Source organism: Mastigoproctus giganteus, chromosome 13 (assembly GCF_048544385.1).
Source record: "Mastigoproctus giganteus isolate SK-2022 chromosome 13, ASM4854438v1, whole genome shotgun sequence".
Lineage (NCBI taxonomy): Eukaryota > Metazoa > Arthropoda > Arachnida > Uropygi > Thelyphonidae > Mastigoproctus > Mastigoproctus giganteus.
The window spans coordinates 147,073,417-147,091,140 of record NC_143587.1 but is presented as its reverse complement, the minus strand read 5'-3'; the positions used below and the strand labels follow the sequence as shown (position 1 = coordinate 147,091,140).

General features: G+C 36.6%; 1 protein-coding gene across 1 annotated transcript in view; it reads right to left on the bottom strand.

Moving 5' to 3' along the window:
* LOC150076512 (uncharacterized) overlaps positions 1 to 17,724 on the bottom strand; it is a 188,149-nt gene that overhangs the window by 58,691 nt on the left and 111,734 nt on the right. Inside the window, exon 7 of the mRNA XM_090387374.1 lies at positions 1,421 to 1,510. Coding sequence (XP_090243500.1) covers positions 1,421 to 1,510 — 90 coding nt within the window. The remainder of the gene's footprint in view (positions 1 to 1,420; positions 1,511 to 17,724) is intronic.

The window sequence follows — 17,724 nt, the reverse complement described above, 5'->3', positions numbered from 1 at the left end:
TAACGCTTCACTAATAGAGAAGACTATTGTTACTTATTCTCAGTGAGTACCACCATCCAGATGGCACCGTTTCAAAGCTATTAGCCTATCATCTGTGCCATCTGGGTGGTGATACTCACTGAGAATAAGTAACAATAGTCTTCTCTATTAGTGAAGCGTTACTTATTCAAGGTAGTGCAATACCATGGCGCTCGTTGTGAAGGAAGAGCACAATATGAGATACAGAGCAAATGATGTCTCCCACACTACCATCGTAGTTTCCTAAGAGTTATCTATGGTGTATCTACATCGATATTATATAAATATTAAACTCTTACCATATTATATAATGCCTTGTTAATTTAGCTATTTTTAAATATTATCACATAAACCTTTTGGCATGTATCATATTGTGTGACTATCTTCACAACTGAGTTGTCATGTCTGTAATACCAGGGTACCTGCCTACCGATGATAGGCCAATAGCTTTGAAACAGTGCCGTCTGGGTGGTGGTACTCACTGAGAATAAGTAACAATAGTCTTCTCTATTAGTGAAACGTTACTTATTCAAGGTAGTGCAATACCATGGCAACTCATTGTGAAGGAAGAGCACAATATGAGATACAAAGCAAATGATGCCTCCCACACTACCATCATAGTTCCTTAAGAGTTATCTATGGTGTATTTACACTGATATTATATAGGTATACAACTTAGTACATACAATAAATAATTGTATGTACATTTTAAGTAATTGCATATACATATTAACTGCAATTAATTATGGAAAGATGAAATACTGATACTGTTCAAACAGAATGAAAAAAAAAAAAAAAAAAAAAACATTTCCCAGAAGTTAAACAGAAAGTTGAGAACCTGTCAAATGATTCACCATTTTTTGCTACACTTTGGGGCGCTACTACCAAGTTAAGTGAACTGCACGAGTTGTTTCTTTACATTATTTAAATGTGATATTCTTGCTATTAGAGGACAAATAGGAAATAAAGCTTGAAAAGGTCAACCAAATAGTATGTTGCTAATGATTTATTAAAGAAATAAATACAGGGTACATGTGGCTCTTCCGAACTTCGATAATAAACTGATTCATAAATCATCTGTGGCATTTGAAACTTCAGCTACTAAGTAGGTATAATCCTTTTTTTTCTTCTTTTTTTTCGTACAGATTTTTTCATGTGGAGTTTTCCCACTTTTACTCTACTTTTTATATAGGGGCAGACCCTCTTTCCATAAAATTTAGTATGATTGGCATTACACTTTAAGTCAACATTAGTGACATACTACTCTGACCTTTTCAAGCTTTATTTCATGTTTGGACAGAGAAATAAACAGGCATTTATAATTTGTATATGATTCAAATGTATGTAGTTAAATTAGGTTTGTTTATTACAAATCTGATAAATATAACAGAAAATTACTAACTTGGAGGCACCGAACAGTGTCTGTATGGCCAACCATTGTTACCTTGCATGCTATACTGGACCATGTATGTTGAGTGCTGAGATCCCACACCTGAAAGGGAGCAGACACTATTAAAAAGAGCTTAAATTTAGATAGTAGCAATATAAATAATAAAAAAATGAATAATGTTGAGAGCATATACAATGAATGTTCAAACTTGACAACTTTTCCACTTTTTCTGGAAGACTTATGGTTTCAAAGAAAGTTTACTTTTTTTCCAGATTTCATGTCTGTTTTTTTTTTATTGTGTTATATTGTATTATGTGTTAAATATGTATATATTATTTTTTCAAACATGAACTTATACAATTTACTGAAGAATTTTTTAAGTTGCTATTAAGTGATACTGCCTCTGCTCATCTTTAATACAAAGTGCAATCAACATATCCAACATGATCTACTAAGTGGCTTTAGTCTATCAGACAGCAGTGAGGTTTCTAGGTATTCTGTAATTTGTGCCTTTGTGCACTGTCCAGCTTTTTAAATATTTTAGGTTAATTTTCCTAATTAATTGCTTTCAATCCACCTGATAATTGATATATTTTCTCCAAATATACTGGGTGTCGTATACGTACTACAGAATAAAGAATTCTTCCAATTCACAGGAGGAGAAAGTAGTTATTTTTTGTTCCATGAGTTCTTTATTACATAATGCTATGGAAAGCATTCATTATCAGTTCATTACTGTAATTAAGAAAAAGTGAGGTCATAGTTACCACCGCCTTGCTTCAAATACAAACAACAATATAAGCTGACAAAATCAAAGTTAGTTATTTTCAAGAACAGAATTCAGATTCAGGTCATCCAGTCTAAATTACGTCTCTTATAATCTATTCTGGAAGGGGGGAGAGAAGCAACTGTTATTTCTTTAACACGTTCCTGAGTACATACATAAATAAATGCTGTGGTATTGAAATATAAAGAAATGATTCTTGGTTGCCTCAACAAACAATGTGAAAAAATCCTAAGTGTTTTAAAAACATGGATAAAAAAATAAAGATCGATTATATTTATTATTATTATTATATACACTGTGCTACCACTTTATTAGGTACACCTACATAACAGCGTGTTGCACCTCCTTTAGCCTTCAAAACAGCCTGAATTCATCTAGGCATGGATTGAACAAGATGCTGAAAATGTTGTGCAGGAATGGAGTACCATGCAGCGAACAGCCCTTTCCAGCTCATCTCAAAGATGTTCAATAAGATTGAGATCTGCGGACTGAGCGGGCCACTGCAGCAAAGAAAAGTCATTGTCATGTTCCTGGAACCATTCCATTGTGATTCGGGCTTTGTGCACTGGCGCATTATCCTGCTGGAAGTAACCATCTGACTGAGGATAAACTGTCAACATGAATGGATGCACTTGGTCAGCAATGATGTTTAGGTATGATGTGGCATTCAGACATGAATCTATGGGTATCAATGGACCCAACATGTGCCAAGAAAATATTCCCTACACCATAACACTGCACCCACCACCTTGCACAGTAGTTGTCAGACATGACGGGTCCATGAATTCATTTTGTTTTTGCCAAATTCTGGGCCTTCCATCAACATGATGCACGAGGAACTTCGACTCGTCAGACCGAGCAACTGTTTTCCGATCCTCGATAGTCCAGTGCTGTTATTGCTGTGCCCACAGGAGGCATGCTCTCTTGTAGTCCATTCGTGACGAAGTGCGACTAGTGGTCCGTTGCGATATTTTGTTCTGCACACCAAGGTTGTATTCTGATGTGATGTGCAACATTGTGGCCCATCTGTTTGCTTGCACAATTCTAGCCATCCTCCTCTGACCTCTCTCTCTCTCTCATCAACAAGCAATTTTCTTCCACAGGAGTGCCATTGAGAGGATGTTTTCTGTTTGTTGTGCCATTCTTGATACACCCTTGAAACTGTGGTGCGTGAAAAGTTCAAGAGAACTGTTGTTTCAGAGGTGCTTTGTCCAGCCCGTCTTGCACCTACTAGTATGCCATGTTCAAAGTCAGTTAGATCACTCCTTTTCCCTATTCTTGCTACAGTTTGTACGCTTAACTGATACTAGAAAGGTTGTTCTGCTGTATTTATATCCACAACTGTGGTCATGTGACTTGCAACGTTGTGGGACAAACCATTTGTGTGCACAGCAGGGGGTGCACCTAATAAAGTGGCAGCACAGTGTATGATTATTATTATATATAATTATTAATCATATAGATAAAAAAAAATTCCCTTATTTTTGTCTTACGTGGATTTATTTAATGTTAAACTTCAATTCCTTCGACTATAAATGACATTCATCAAACAGCGTTGCAATGGAATCAGGGGTTTCGAAGCCAAAGAGATTTATCAGAGCTTTCAAAGCCATATTTTGATGATGAGATATTTATTAGTAAAGATGCAGGAATGTGATGCCACTTTTTTTTTTCCAATTTTTCCAAAAATGTGTGAGACTAGATGCAAATGATATTATTGACAGAGCCTTGAAAAATGTGACATAAACATGTTTATAGGTATGTTTCAAGAAATGCCAATTTCTTATAAGGACGAGGAGCAAAACAAGAAGAAGAATCTGGTACCGAAAATCATGTACTGCACAAAAACAGTGATATTCAAAGCATTATATGCCAGATTTGTGCCGCCAATGACAATATTACCACAGATTAGAAAGCAGCAGCCAATGAAGAAAATTCAGTTGATGTGCTCTTTCTCACCGAAAAAATAATTCAATCAAAATGTGGAAAATGGATCAAGATGATGAAATGGATGTTGATTTTAGTATGTTGATATAAGCTTGCTTCCTTGCATATGATGCAAGAAAGCAAGCTTATATCCATCAGCCAAAAAGTTAAAAATTAAAACTATTCCCATCATTTGTCCATTCTCTCTAATATTTTATCTGATCCTTCTTTAATTTATTTAAACCATCCACTTCCCCAATACCACATGGAAATTTTTTCCAACAATTACTCTCTAACTGAAAGAAAATTTTCACACATGTATCCTGCAACTGTCCTTTTTCAATTTGAATTTACATCTCATTATGTACATTATCCAAGCAAGAGCAAAAAGCCATCAAAAAGCCTTCAATCAGGTCTCCCAGTTTCCAGACTCTTCATTTACAGAACTGGAACTGAAGTCTTTTTTGGTATGTATACCCTTTGTGACCCTGACTAATCTTGTACCTATTCTCTGCATCTGTTCCAACAGATTCACAGCCATCCTCAAATACGGCTTACAGCCCTGTACACAGTGTTCAAGATGTAGCAGCCTGTCTGCACACTCAGATAACTTCATGTTAGACTGCACAACAATTATCCCTAACTCTTTTTTGTTCTGCTCTACCTTGAATATGGTATCACTAACACCCAACTGGTAAGTTATTCTGGAGTTACTGTTACACAATTTTCTACTTCTACTTTTTTCTCCCATTATTTCCTATGGAAAATGTTTTCAGAGATGTTGGTTTTTACCTAAACAATGATTTCTGGGAATACATTTGCACCCTTTTTTGGTATGTATACCCTTTGTGACCCTGACTAATCTTGTACCTATTCTCTGCATCTGTTCCAACAGATTCACAGCCATCCTCAAATACGGCTTACAGCCCTGTACACAGTGTTCAAGATGTAGCAGCCTGTCTGCACACTCAGATAACTTCATGTTAGACTGCACAACAATTATCCCTAACTCTTTTTTGTTCTGCTCTACCTTGAATATGGTATCACTAACACCCAACTGGTAAGTTATTCTGGAGTTACTGTTACACAATTTTCTACTTCTACTTTTTTCTCCCATTATTTCCTATGGAAAATGTTTTCAGAGATGTTGGTTTTTACCTAAACAATGATTTCTGGGAATACATTTGCACCCTTTCAGAAAATGCTGAATTAAAGTGTTGGTCCTAACAATGGCCCTGCTTGTTTTTCTCCCCAGCTGAATATTCTCTCAAACTCAGAAGTTGTGATGAGAAACTGTTCAAATGCTAAGAATTAAATGAAATAATGTTTTATTTCAAGCTGTCAGAAGCATCCTTCTGGTTTAGTCTGCTATGGTAATCAACTTCCATTTTGTAAGTGAGAGATTTAAGAACTGCTGAATTTGTGTATAATATCCACCAACAATATCTAGGAGTAATGACCTCATTACATGGATATGAGGCATGCTGAATTGAAAAGTTATGTTCAGATATTCAAACACTGGCATAACATTTAAAAGAAACAAGCAAGATGCTTTATTCAAATCAAAAGAGAGGGCTTTTGATTTGAATAAAGACAAACAGCTTTTTTGCACAAACGAAACAACATGTCTAGAATTATCACCTTGTTTGGCCTGTTTAGGATTACATCATCAAATGAGTCATTGCCACTCATTAAGTAATTGCTTGTTGTATTTCAAAATTTGATAACCCTGAAAAGTGCTCACATTGGTTTTCTTACTACTTTTAACCTCTTCTTTAAATAGACTTGTCAAATGTTGCTACTCTTCTACTACTCTACTTACATGTTTAACCAAAGACAACCAAAGTGTACAAATATTCTTCAAAATATTTTTTCACTTCAGTGGCATGAATCAGTCAAAATTGTTTAAATCTATCTTTCCCCTAACAACTTCTTTCTTGATAAGTAAATTTCCAAATATTAATCACAGGAAGACATGCAGATCACTTTTCAGCATGAAAATTAATAAGACAATATGGACAGCCTATTTCCACTGAGTGCTCAACCTTCTCATTAAATAATCTTGCCAGTCCAGTTTTTAGGCCAACAATAACAAGGGCTAGACAACACTAAGTGCCAGAAAATTTCTGAAGGAATTCCATGTGCTTTCACGTTATTCAGAAGAAGATATCCAATGTTGTACCTTGTAGTCACCTCCTGGCATTGAGAGCAAGCTATTTTCAATATGAAAAATTTTAATTAGGAAAAGTTACTAGAATAGGATATTGTTTGGAATTATTTAATTATTGCCATCTGCAGGATTCAAAAATTACATTTCTGAACCATCACAGCCTCTTCTTTCCTGTCTGTGTAATTTCACTAACAATCCCTGCTGTTTTAGTTCTTCCAGAGGATTTTTTTTTTTTTTTGTTATTCCACTATCAGGAATCATATTTCTGAACAATATGCCTGTATGATAGAATAACTCAGAGGAAGATTATGTTCTAAGACAGAGGATGCAAATAAACATTCAACATGTGACTTCAATGGCACTATGAAATACTAATCTACATTTGCATTTCTATTTTTAAACAATACATGTTATCCTTTTGCATATATTTTTTTCAAATGTTTAATTGAACCATGTTTCAGGCTGCTTGCAATTAAGGTGCCTCCGTAGCCAGGTGGGTAGGAGCAGCAGTGCGTAGCACACGCTTCTTGATTAGACTGGGATTCGAGCCCATCACCACCAAATACGGAGGATGCGGAAAGGTCAGGGAATGACCACCGCATATCCCTGGAGCAATATGGCCTTAGTTGCTAATGCTCCTAAAAACCAAATAACAAATACAGTAACACAAGCAAATGTGTTACCTTTTCAGATTTCACAATACATGGTAAATCAAGCATGTCTTCTGAAATTTTGTTGTATTTCTTAAGCATCTTACTGAAAGAGATTCTTAATAAGCTTTGCACCACATAAATACGATGAAATCACACATTACAGAGTACAAGGCTAGTAGCCCACATTTCTATTTTGCAATGTATACTAGCCCAACTGAAGGGTTAATTCATTAACAAAAATAAGCAGAAATTTGCAGAACTTTCTAAAAACTCTTCTTTTAACACAATTTTACTATTTTTTTTTTCAAAAAGAAAAAGATTATAAAAAAAACGTTTATGAGTTTTTCAGTGCAATGGCTACTTAGACCATATTACAACTGTCAAAATAATTCATACTACTTGTATTGGCTGCTGTGGAAACAGAAGTGCTTTAGTCATATAATCCTATTCATTTCAGGAAGGAGAATTCTGTGAGATTTGAGTTTTCGCCTATGATATGCTAAATGACAAAGGTTCCTTTAAGTTTGCAAGAGAGCCGAATGACATTAGATGGGCATTATTATACAAAGAACATTCTAAACATATATGTTTGATTGTGAGTGTTGTTCAGGTTTGGGATAATAGGCCAAATGTGGCATTTTAAATAGCCTGCTTTGATAGAAGCTGGTAGATTTGGTGTAATAAAGGTTAAAATTATGCTGTGTTGGGACTAAGGTGCAGTCTTTTTATATCACGATTCTTTTTTCCTTATTTATGTTTCGATCTTTTAGTTCCTGGACTATTTATTCTTCAGAAATGTTTAATAGAAACGATCGCTCCAAGGGCATGATCACTCAGTGATCATGCCCTTGGAAGAATTCAGTGTGTTATGTGGGGTGACTTGAATTGGAATTCCACTTAAAGTAGTAAGTCTTAATAGGAGCTCAGTGTCTTGAGTGAGACATCTCTATTCAAGTCCCAAAATTGGAGCCATTTAATCCACTCTTTGTCAGCTGTACCAACAAAGGGTGGATTATCAGGAAAGCTGGAGATTCCTGTTTGTCTGAATCTTTTTTAGTCTTTTCAACAGAGAGAAGTCATGATCAGTTTCATGATTGTTGTTGAGAGAGCTCTTCGGTTCTAAACATGGAAAATCATTAACATCCATCTTTATTCCTTTTGGCCCTGATGGTTGAATTTTCTCCTAGGTTACTGGCCCTACCAAGTGGAAGCAGGAGTGGTGACAAGAGGAGAGCAGCATGATGTTAGCAGTAATGTTACTAGTGGGCAGTAACACTGAGAGTGATCAGTAGTAACACTGCGAGTGGAGGAGGGTTTATGAAAAAAGCTAGTACTCATCCTACAAAAACCACAACAAAATTACACTAGAGAGACTACTGGTTGGTACTGTTTGGAGACTACTGCTTGGTACTCGGGAGCAGATTTGGCAGCTGTGCTGGCTCATACTATTATGCAGTGGAATATTTGCATGTTTCCATATAACTAAATATTTTGGGATAATTATTAAATTTGGAGGAGACTAAAGAATTTATAAGTTTAAGACTTTACTGCAGCATAGTTTGTTTTCCCATTCTTGTATAGCCAATTAAACATAATGGACTAAGGATTTCCCAAATCTGATATGAAAGATTACAAAGGTTTTCCATACCTGATATGAAAAATTATGTCTAAGACAAAATTAACACACTCAGACAAAAAAAAAAATGAATAAAATAGTCTCTGGAAATGTAGTGAATATCTCTCCAATAGCAAATATTAAATGTGTTGGTTTTAGTATTAGTAATGGCCATATGGTGCAAGGAAGCCTAAGGTTTATGCTAAACTAGCCAAAAAAAATAAATAATAAATAAATAAAAATAAAATAAAATAAATAATTAATAAATAATAATAAAATAAAAGGATATAGACAATCTACGCATTTCCCTCCTCCTGCAGGTAACTATCCAGCTGACCTTTGAATTTTCTCAGACTGTCAGCCCCTACTACCCATCATCATCAGCCATTTTCAATCCACTGCAGGATGAAGGCCTCTCCAGTAACTTCTCAGTTCTTTCTATTTTGTGCAATGGCCATTCATTTACTACCCATGAATTTGTAAATTTCATCTGTCCATCTCCGTTGTTGTCTTTCAGGTTTTCTTCTAGCTCCTCTTGGGTACCAGTCTGTTATTTTCTTAATCCATCTGTCACCATTCCTTAGAGCTATGTGTTCTACCCAAGACCATTTTAGTTCATTAGTTTTGATAAGAATGTCCTTTATTTGAGTTTGCTGCCTAATCCATGTGTTTCTCTTCTTATCTAACAGTCTGATTCCCAATATCATTCGTTCCATTCTTCGTTGTGTAGTTCTCAGCTTCTCTTCCATTATTTTGGTGAGGGCCCAAGTTTCACTTGCATAAGTCATGGTGGGGAGTATACAGTGGTTCATTATTTTACATTTCACACAAATTGGAATATTGCACCTCAGTACGTTACTATATTTCCTGAATGCTATCCATCCAAAATTTATTCTTCTCTTGGCTTCCAGCCATTTATCATTATTACAGCTAATAACTTGTCCCAGATAAGTATAGTGTATAGTGTGTTTAAGGTCTAATGGCACCAGGGGTTCCCCCATCTCCACATAGTTTACATTGTCGTGTGATACAGTACACTGTACAGGCCAGAGATTTAAAAGTGTATGGATATTGTGGTGTGTAGTGTCATGTACCATTGTTCTTCTGGCCATTTAGCCGCTGGGACCCTGGTGGGTCCCAACGTTGCCCACACTAATCCCTATGGAGGCAAACTGGGTACACCAGCAATCTGTTTTACTCTGGCAGGCCCTGCCACCTAATTTCCTGAGATTTCAGATGGCCAGGGCTTATAAAAAAAAAAAAAAAAAAAAAATTGGGGAGATAACACTAGAATTGGAAAAAAAAAAAAAAAAAAAAAAGCCTGGTGAATGCGGTTTAACTTTGTCAAATTTAAATTTGGACGTGTGCTAGTGTACAGAGAGAGAGAGAGAGAGAGAGAGACTGAAGGCTAGGGAGAAAAGTCAGAAGTATGGAGACGAAAAAGAAGACGACCCCCCAATGATTTCTAGAGGGGCATCCCCACGCCCCACCAGGAGAAAGATAAGTATATGAACCACCTTTTCAATTGATTATATCCCTTTCTGTAGCATACTTGTTCATCATTACTTTTGTTTTAGCCATATTCATCTTTAGTCCGAAATCCTTACTAACTCTGCATAACTGATTAAGACTTTCCTCTAATTCTTCCGGATTGTGGCTTATGACCACAATGTCATCTGCAAATCGTAAATGGTTTAGGTACTCTCCATTCACACTGACTCCTTTCTGCTACCAGTCTAATCTTCTGAAAGCTTCCTCAAGGGCATCATAAACAACTTCGGAGATATTGTGCCGAACTCCTTTCTTAATTTTAAATTTGCTACTGTCTTTGTCTAGTCTAGTCTAATAAAGGAGGTTGTTGTTGTTGTTTGTTGGATTTATTGGTGCAAGGGCTACTAAGGCCATGACCTATTACAATCTTATTTGGTACATGATTGTTATATTAAATAAAAGGATTCAGATCAGATGATATTTGTTTATCATTTTGAGAAAGGTAAAAACATCATTAATATCTTGTCGGTCTTCAATAATCTGCTGTACGGTAAGTTTATTAGAGGAATATAGATGTGAAGAGAAAGCTGTTTGTTATTCTCTCAGATATAATGGGCATTCAGTGATCAAGTGGTTTATTGTGAGTTGAGTTTGACAGTTGCTGCATAGTGAAGAGTCATCCTAAGTGAGTAAATAACTAGGAGTTAGGTGGGTACGTCCTATTCGCATTCTGGCAAGTACTACTTCTTCCTTTCTATTGCCTCTTAGGCTTGATAGCCACTGCTTGTGATTGTTTTTAATCTGAAAGAGCTTATTGCTTTTTTCTCCCTGCCAAATGGATAGCCATTTTTTTCTAACAGTGCTATGTACGATGCGTTTTAAATCTGTGTAAGGTATCTGCATGTCTGATGTTATGTGACTGGCATTCTTGGCAGCAAGTCCGCTTGTTCATTTCCTATGATTCCAGAGTGCCCAGGTATCCAACAGAAAATTAATTTTTGCCTGTTTGCAAGAAGCTGCACTAACTTGATTTGAATTTGATGTAGTAACGGATGACTGCATCCACAACTCTGAAGAGCAGATACAGAGCTTAAGGAATCGGTGTAGATAATAGTTTGAGGATATAATGACTGTTTTTCATTGTCTAGAGCCATCAGGATAGCATACAGTTCTAGGTGTAAATACTGTACTCCAAAGGGAGCTGCTGGGATATTGTAATGTTTGGTAGAATTGCAGCTGCGCCAACTTTACCATCTGTCTTGGAACCATCAGTGTAAATTTGGGTAAAACTAGAGAACTGAAAAGAGTGAGTTGCATGGATCTGCTGAATACTGAAATTAGGAAGTGCATTCTTTCCCCATTGTTGGAAATGTTGGTCAACATTGGCCAAGGGTATTTGCCATGGTGGCGTAGCCCTGCTAATATCTAGAATTATGTTATTCATATTTAGTTCCCAGCACATAGTCCTGCTTTGTAATCTAATGCCACATGGTTTATTTTGGTACAAATTATGCCATTTTGGGGTGAATAAATACTGCTTTATAGGATGATGTGGGAGACTTCTGATTTTAGCTGCATAACTTAATAACAGAGCATGCCGACAAAGAAATAGAGGTGGTTCGTGTGCTTCTGTATAGAGACTCTGAACTGGCGATGTACGAAAAGCTCCCAGTGCAATTCGGAGAGCATTGTGATGTACTGGGTTGAGCCATTTTAATACACTTTCTCTAGCTGAGGCATATGCAGGAGACCCATAGTCTAGTTTGGATCTTATGAGCGACTGGTATAAGTGCAGCAGCATGTACTGATCTGCACTCCACGACATAGCAGAAATTGCCCTGAAGAGATTCAGCTTCTTTAGACAGGTTGTACGAATATTCTTAATATGCTCTAAGAAACTAAGTTTTTTATCCAGAATTAGTCCAAGAAAGCTAATACTCTGTTGAAAAGTAATTGGATGAGAGTCAAGATGTAAATCGGGATCTGGATGTAAATTCCGCTTACGGAAAAAATGAATTGCTGTTGTTTTTTGTTTTGAAAGTCTATATCCATTATTTTTGGCCTACTGAACAAGCATGTTAATTGTGCCTTGAAGCTGCCTTTCGATGAAATGCATGTTTTGTAAGTGGCTTGAAATTGCCAGATCGTCGGTATACAGATATGTTTCAACTGTGTTGGGAATACATTTAGTAATCGAATTAATCCTGAGAGAGAGAGAGAGAGAGAAGAGCGTGGCACTAAGCACAGAACCCCGAGGGACCCCCTCTTCTTGCACAAATGTTTGCGAGAGAGCAGAGTGAAATTGTACCTGAAAGGACCTATTGCTGAAAAAGTTCGGGATAAATTTTGGAAGATGACCACGAAGACCGGATTCATAGAGATCGTGAAGAATTCCATATCGCCAGGTTGTATCGAAATCTTTTTCAATGTTAAGACATATCATCACTAGGTGTTCGTTCCTGATAAATGCATTTCGGATGTTTCCTTCAGCTTTGACCATAAGGTCAAGTGTTGATCTAGTTCTGCGAAATCCATATTGATTTTGACTTAGAATGTATTCAGTCTCTAGGAACCATGTCAATATGACATTAATTATTTTTTTCTAATGCTTTTCCTATACAAATAGTTAAAGCTATCGGTCAGTCATTTGCTGGATCTGAATGGTCATTTCCTGGTTTTGGGAAAGCTAATACAATAGAATGACACCAACTGGTAGGTTAGTAGTCTTCGTCAAAGATTCTATTATACAGTTTTAGCAGAGCAGAAAGGGATCTTTCACTCAAATGATATATCATGGCATAGTACACTCCATCAGGGCCAGCAGCACTATTTTTGGATCTTGCAAGTGCACTACGTAACTCTGCCATGGTAAGGGATACATTATATGGATGCTATCTTGAAGTACTGAAATTGAGATTATATTTTTCTGCTTGTACTTTATGTGTCTGGAAACTTGGCTCAAATGCAGTTACAGCTAAGATAGTTTCAAAGGTTTCACCTAATGTATTAGAAATATCAAGAGGATTGCAGATTTCTTTACCTTTTAGAAGTATTATCAGAGTGGTTATAAGAGGATATTTTCCATTAATTCTTCGAACTTTAGTCCAAACGGTTCTAATATTTGTGGTTCTGTTTATAGAAGAGGCATATTTGGACTATGTCTCTTTTTTGCTTATTTGTTGTATATGACGAGATTTAGCTCTAGCTGTCTTGAACTGTATGAGATTAGCTGTGGTTGGGTATTTACAAAATAAGTTCCAGTATCCATTTTCTCTTTTTTTGGCATTGATACAGGCTTCATTCCACCATATTTTTGGGTGGGAGCGAGTTTTCATGGATGATCTGGGTATACTGGTTTCTGCAGCTGATATCATTTGCTGAGTTATGTAAGTTACAGCAGAGTCAATGGTGAGAGTCTCAATGGTCTGAATATCTAGATGTACCAGTTCTTGATATTTCTCCCAGTTAGCTTTGTCGAATTTCCAAACAGTTTTTATTTCAGTTTGAGGAGGAGAGTTAGTCGACAGTGTGCATATTACTGGAGAGTGGTCACTATTTTGCAGTTATCAGTGATCGTCCAATCAATAAGCGGAAGGAGGTTTGGCAGCATATTGAAAGATCAATTGCAGAAGTTGACCATGAGGAAAGATGCACATACGTGTGAGTCCCATTGTTTAATAATGTTAAGTTGTGCCTTTCAAGAAATTTTTCAATTAACTGACCTCTCTTATCAAGGTGCGAGGAACCCCATAAGGGATGATGCCCATTCCAGTTACCCAAGATACAGAAAGGTGGTGGCAGCTGGGTAACTAAATCATTAAAATCTGCTAAAGTGTATGAATAATTTGGTGAAAGGTATATATATGGAAACAACTGTTACCGCTATCTCAACCATAACTCTAGCAGCGAATGCTTCTAAAGTTGTGTGCAGTGTGACAGGTCTGAAAGGAGTTCTGGAGTTTACTAGCAATGCTACACCTCCATGTGCTATATTAGAATCGTTCCTATCCTTTCTAAGCATTATATGATGTTTTATACTCATAGATATTTTAAGGGTCAGGTTTGTTTCCTGTAGACAAAGAACAGCAGGCTTATATTCGGTAATTAAGTCATAAACATCGTCTAAGTTAGCTTGGAGTCCGCAACAATTCCATTGAATGATTCTATGCATTATTGAGAATTATCGGGTGTGTCTGCTTGCTTACGGGATGTGGTTTGCTTGCGCCTGTCTAGTCTTTTTTCCCTTTTTGGGAAATTTGGTCTAGTGACGTCCATGTCCTCCTGTTCTGCATGAAGTTCAAGAGGTGGTTCATCTCGGTGTGAATGTCTATCTATGTCCATGGTATCAGTAATGGATTTTTGATTATTTCTTTCAGAGCTTGTTTGATTAACTGGCTGTTGTACAGAATTTTTATCTGGCGGTATTGTCAATGGTGCATTTACCGAATGAGGTGATTGCTGTTGGGTAGGCTGTTCTTTTAGTGTAGAGAGGACTGACTTTGCCCAATCAGAAATTAAGATGGTTGGCGGAACTGAACAATCTGTTTGTACTGTTATGGATCATTGCTTTTTTACAACTGAAGAATAAGATGGCAATTTATTTGAAATTGAAAAATGTCTTTTTGCTTCTTGGTATGGCACCTTGTGTTCCACTTTGTACTTTTGTATATTCTTTTCAGTCTGCAACTGGATGCACTCCTTTTAAAATGCTGAATGATTTCCCTTACAGTTTGAACAGCTTTGTATTTCAGTAGAGCAGTCTGTGTGAACATGCTCTTTTGAACCACAGGAGGCACAGGTGGTTGCAGACTGCTTGTGAGTGTCCAAAGACCTTATATTTGGAAGACCTTATATTCCAAACCAGACTGGGTTTGGAATATAAGGTCAAATTTTGCACCCTAAATATCCAGCTTTAACAGTTGTTGGTAAAACTGGTGTTTTAAATGTAAGAATGACCGTTCGGGTAGGAGTAAGAACCCCATCTTTCTTAATGACTATCCTTTTGGCATTTATTACATTTTGATTGCCTAATTCCTGAACGATCTCCTCCTCAGATACATTAAGGAGATCCCACTCGGCTATTACCCCTTTAGAGTAGTTTAGGGTGGCATGCGGGGTAACCTTTGTGGGAATTCCAACAAAAGTCAATATTTTTAATATTTTTTTTTTTTGAGTGCTTATTCTCATTCATCTCCACTAGAAGGTCTCCAGATTTTAATCTTCGAACCATTTTTGGTGGGCCTGCCGCATTTTAAAGACATTTCTGTATTAAGAATGGGGAGAGCTTACTCAAAGGATTATCAGTTAAAGAATGCAGTATCAGAAAAAGAGGAGCAGGGGTTTCTGTTCCTTCTTTTTTCTGCCATTTTGCATTACCTGCATTTATGTCTTCTCTGTTTGAGAGATCTGGATCACGAGATCCATAAGTGGCATGTCTATTTATGTCCATCTTTACTCCTTTTTGCCCCGGGAGAGTATTTTTCTTCTCCCAGGTTACCAGCCCCGCCAAGTGGAGGCAGGAGCGGAGTGACCAAGCTGTTGTTGTTATTTGGTTTTTAGGAGCATTAGCAACTAAGGCCATATTGCTCCGGAATATGTGGTGGTCATTCTCTGACCTTTCGGCATCCTCTGTATTTGGTGGTGACGGGCTTGAACCCCGGTCTAATCAAGAAGCGTGTGCTATGCACTGCTGCTCCTTCCCACTTGGCAACGGAGGCGCCCTGTGACCAAGCGGTTTAGAGAATTAGTTAGGTTAGTACGGATTATATAAATATATATACAAGGAAAGAAAGGTGTATTTCCTTTCTGGATTCTAGTTCAAAGCTTTTAAGTAAAGAATCACTTATGAAAAACAAGAAGAATAGAGACACTGGAAAATAAATATAACTAATCTGCTGAGAAAGAACACTATGTATCGCACAAAATATCGCTTGAGCACTATCGCTTGGCACTCGGGCCAATAAAAGAGGTAGTGTTCTCATATATTTTCTACAAAATCATAATATATGGAGTATCTATGCCTTGTCTTTCCAGTGACCAAAACATTGCCTTATGCTGTATGGAGTCAAATGTCTTTTCATAATCCACAAATTCCAGAAATAATGGTATTTTATATTCACTTGCTTTCTCCATTAGCTGTGATTTTGTATGAAGGTGATCCACAGCCTTAGGACAGTTGAGAACCCTGTCCTAAAGCCAGCTTGCTCTTTCAGTTGATTCCCGCTTATTCCAGTAATTTATAACTCTGGCTAAAATAAAACTTCCTCCAATCCAGTCTAAACATCTTTCCCCACAACTTGAATTTATGGCCCCTAGTTCCAGAATCATTTATAACCGTGAAAATTTCATCCTCATTCTCTTTACTATTGCCTCTCAGAGGCTTATACACCTCAATCAAGTCACCTCTAAGATGCCTAGTTTCCAAACTGCAACCCACATATTTGAAGTCTTTTATCATATGGACACTGTTTTGCCAATCTCACCAGGCGGGTTACCCATCTTTGGACCCTTTCAAGAAATTTGATGTCGTTTTTTTTTGGTGCAGTCTCCACTCCTGAACCCAGTATTCCAAGTATGGTCTAACAATAGCCTTATATATAATGGGATTATGATTCCTTATCTCTACTAACAAAAGTGTTGTAATTAATTAGGTACTATACTATTATTATATTTGATAATATACACACTTCATTTCATAAACAATGCATAATAATTCTAGAAATATTTCTTTTAAATATTTTGGGACATTTCAAATTCTAACTTGCTGATCTACCTAGAACACTATTAAATAATTTTTTACATGCATAATTTTTTATGCATTTGTTTTGATATCAGTACTGCAAACAATGGAGCGTGATCTCTAATGGAATTTTTGTTATTAAGTGGCTAAACACAAGAACAGAAAAACAAACGGCACTGTGGTAAAGTCTGTAGTGCACTGCAGCAGCAACATGTAGAACACATCAGAATTCAGATTAGTGGCAGTCACTTGTTAGTACTGCCTACTCAGTGACCTTCACTTGTCAATTCAATAGTATCGTGTGGCACTGTCAATCAGTATCATGTGGCCTTTACAGTCAATCAGTATCATGTGGCCTTTACAGTCAATCATGGTCCTTACAAACTCCAGTAACAACAACAGTATTCCATGTCAGAATTAGTAACAATGCATGTGTGAAATGTTATGAACATTTACAGGATATACACACTTGGAAATTCACAAAACTGATCCAGTTGGGAGGGATTAGCAAAACTGTTTAAATAGATGAAATTATGCTTGCAAAACAAAAAACTAGTATATACCTGGTCAAATATAACAAAACTTTTTGGTATATTTGACCAGGAATCAAAATTGTTAAAAACTGAGATGCTGAATGTTTGCTGACGATCATATGTCAGAAAATAAAAAAAGTCATCACTACAATATCAGATGAATGGACAGCCTACAAGAAAATCAAAAATATAACAGAAAAGAATATTCCTGTTATATTTTCAATTATTTCTGCAGCAGTGTTCTTCAGACTTTACTGCAGCAGTTTGTTTTCCAGTTCTTGTATTCAGTAATAAGTATACAGGTAGTTCCTGTCTTTATGAGTTTATTTGTTCCTAGCATGTGCTTGTAAAGCAGAAATTTATTTCCCATAGACGTTAACGTTAAAAACAGGGGTTACGTTC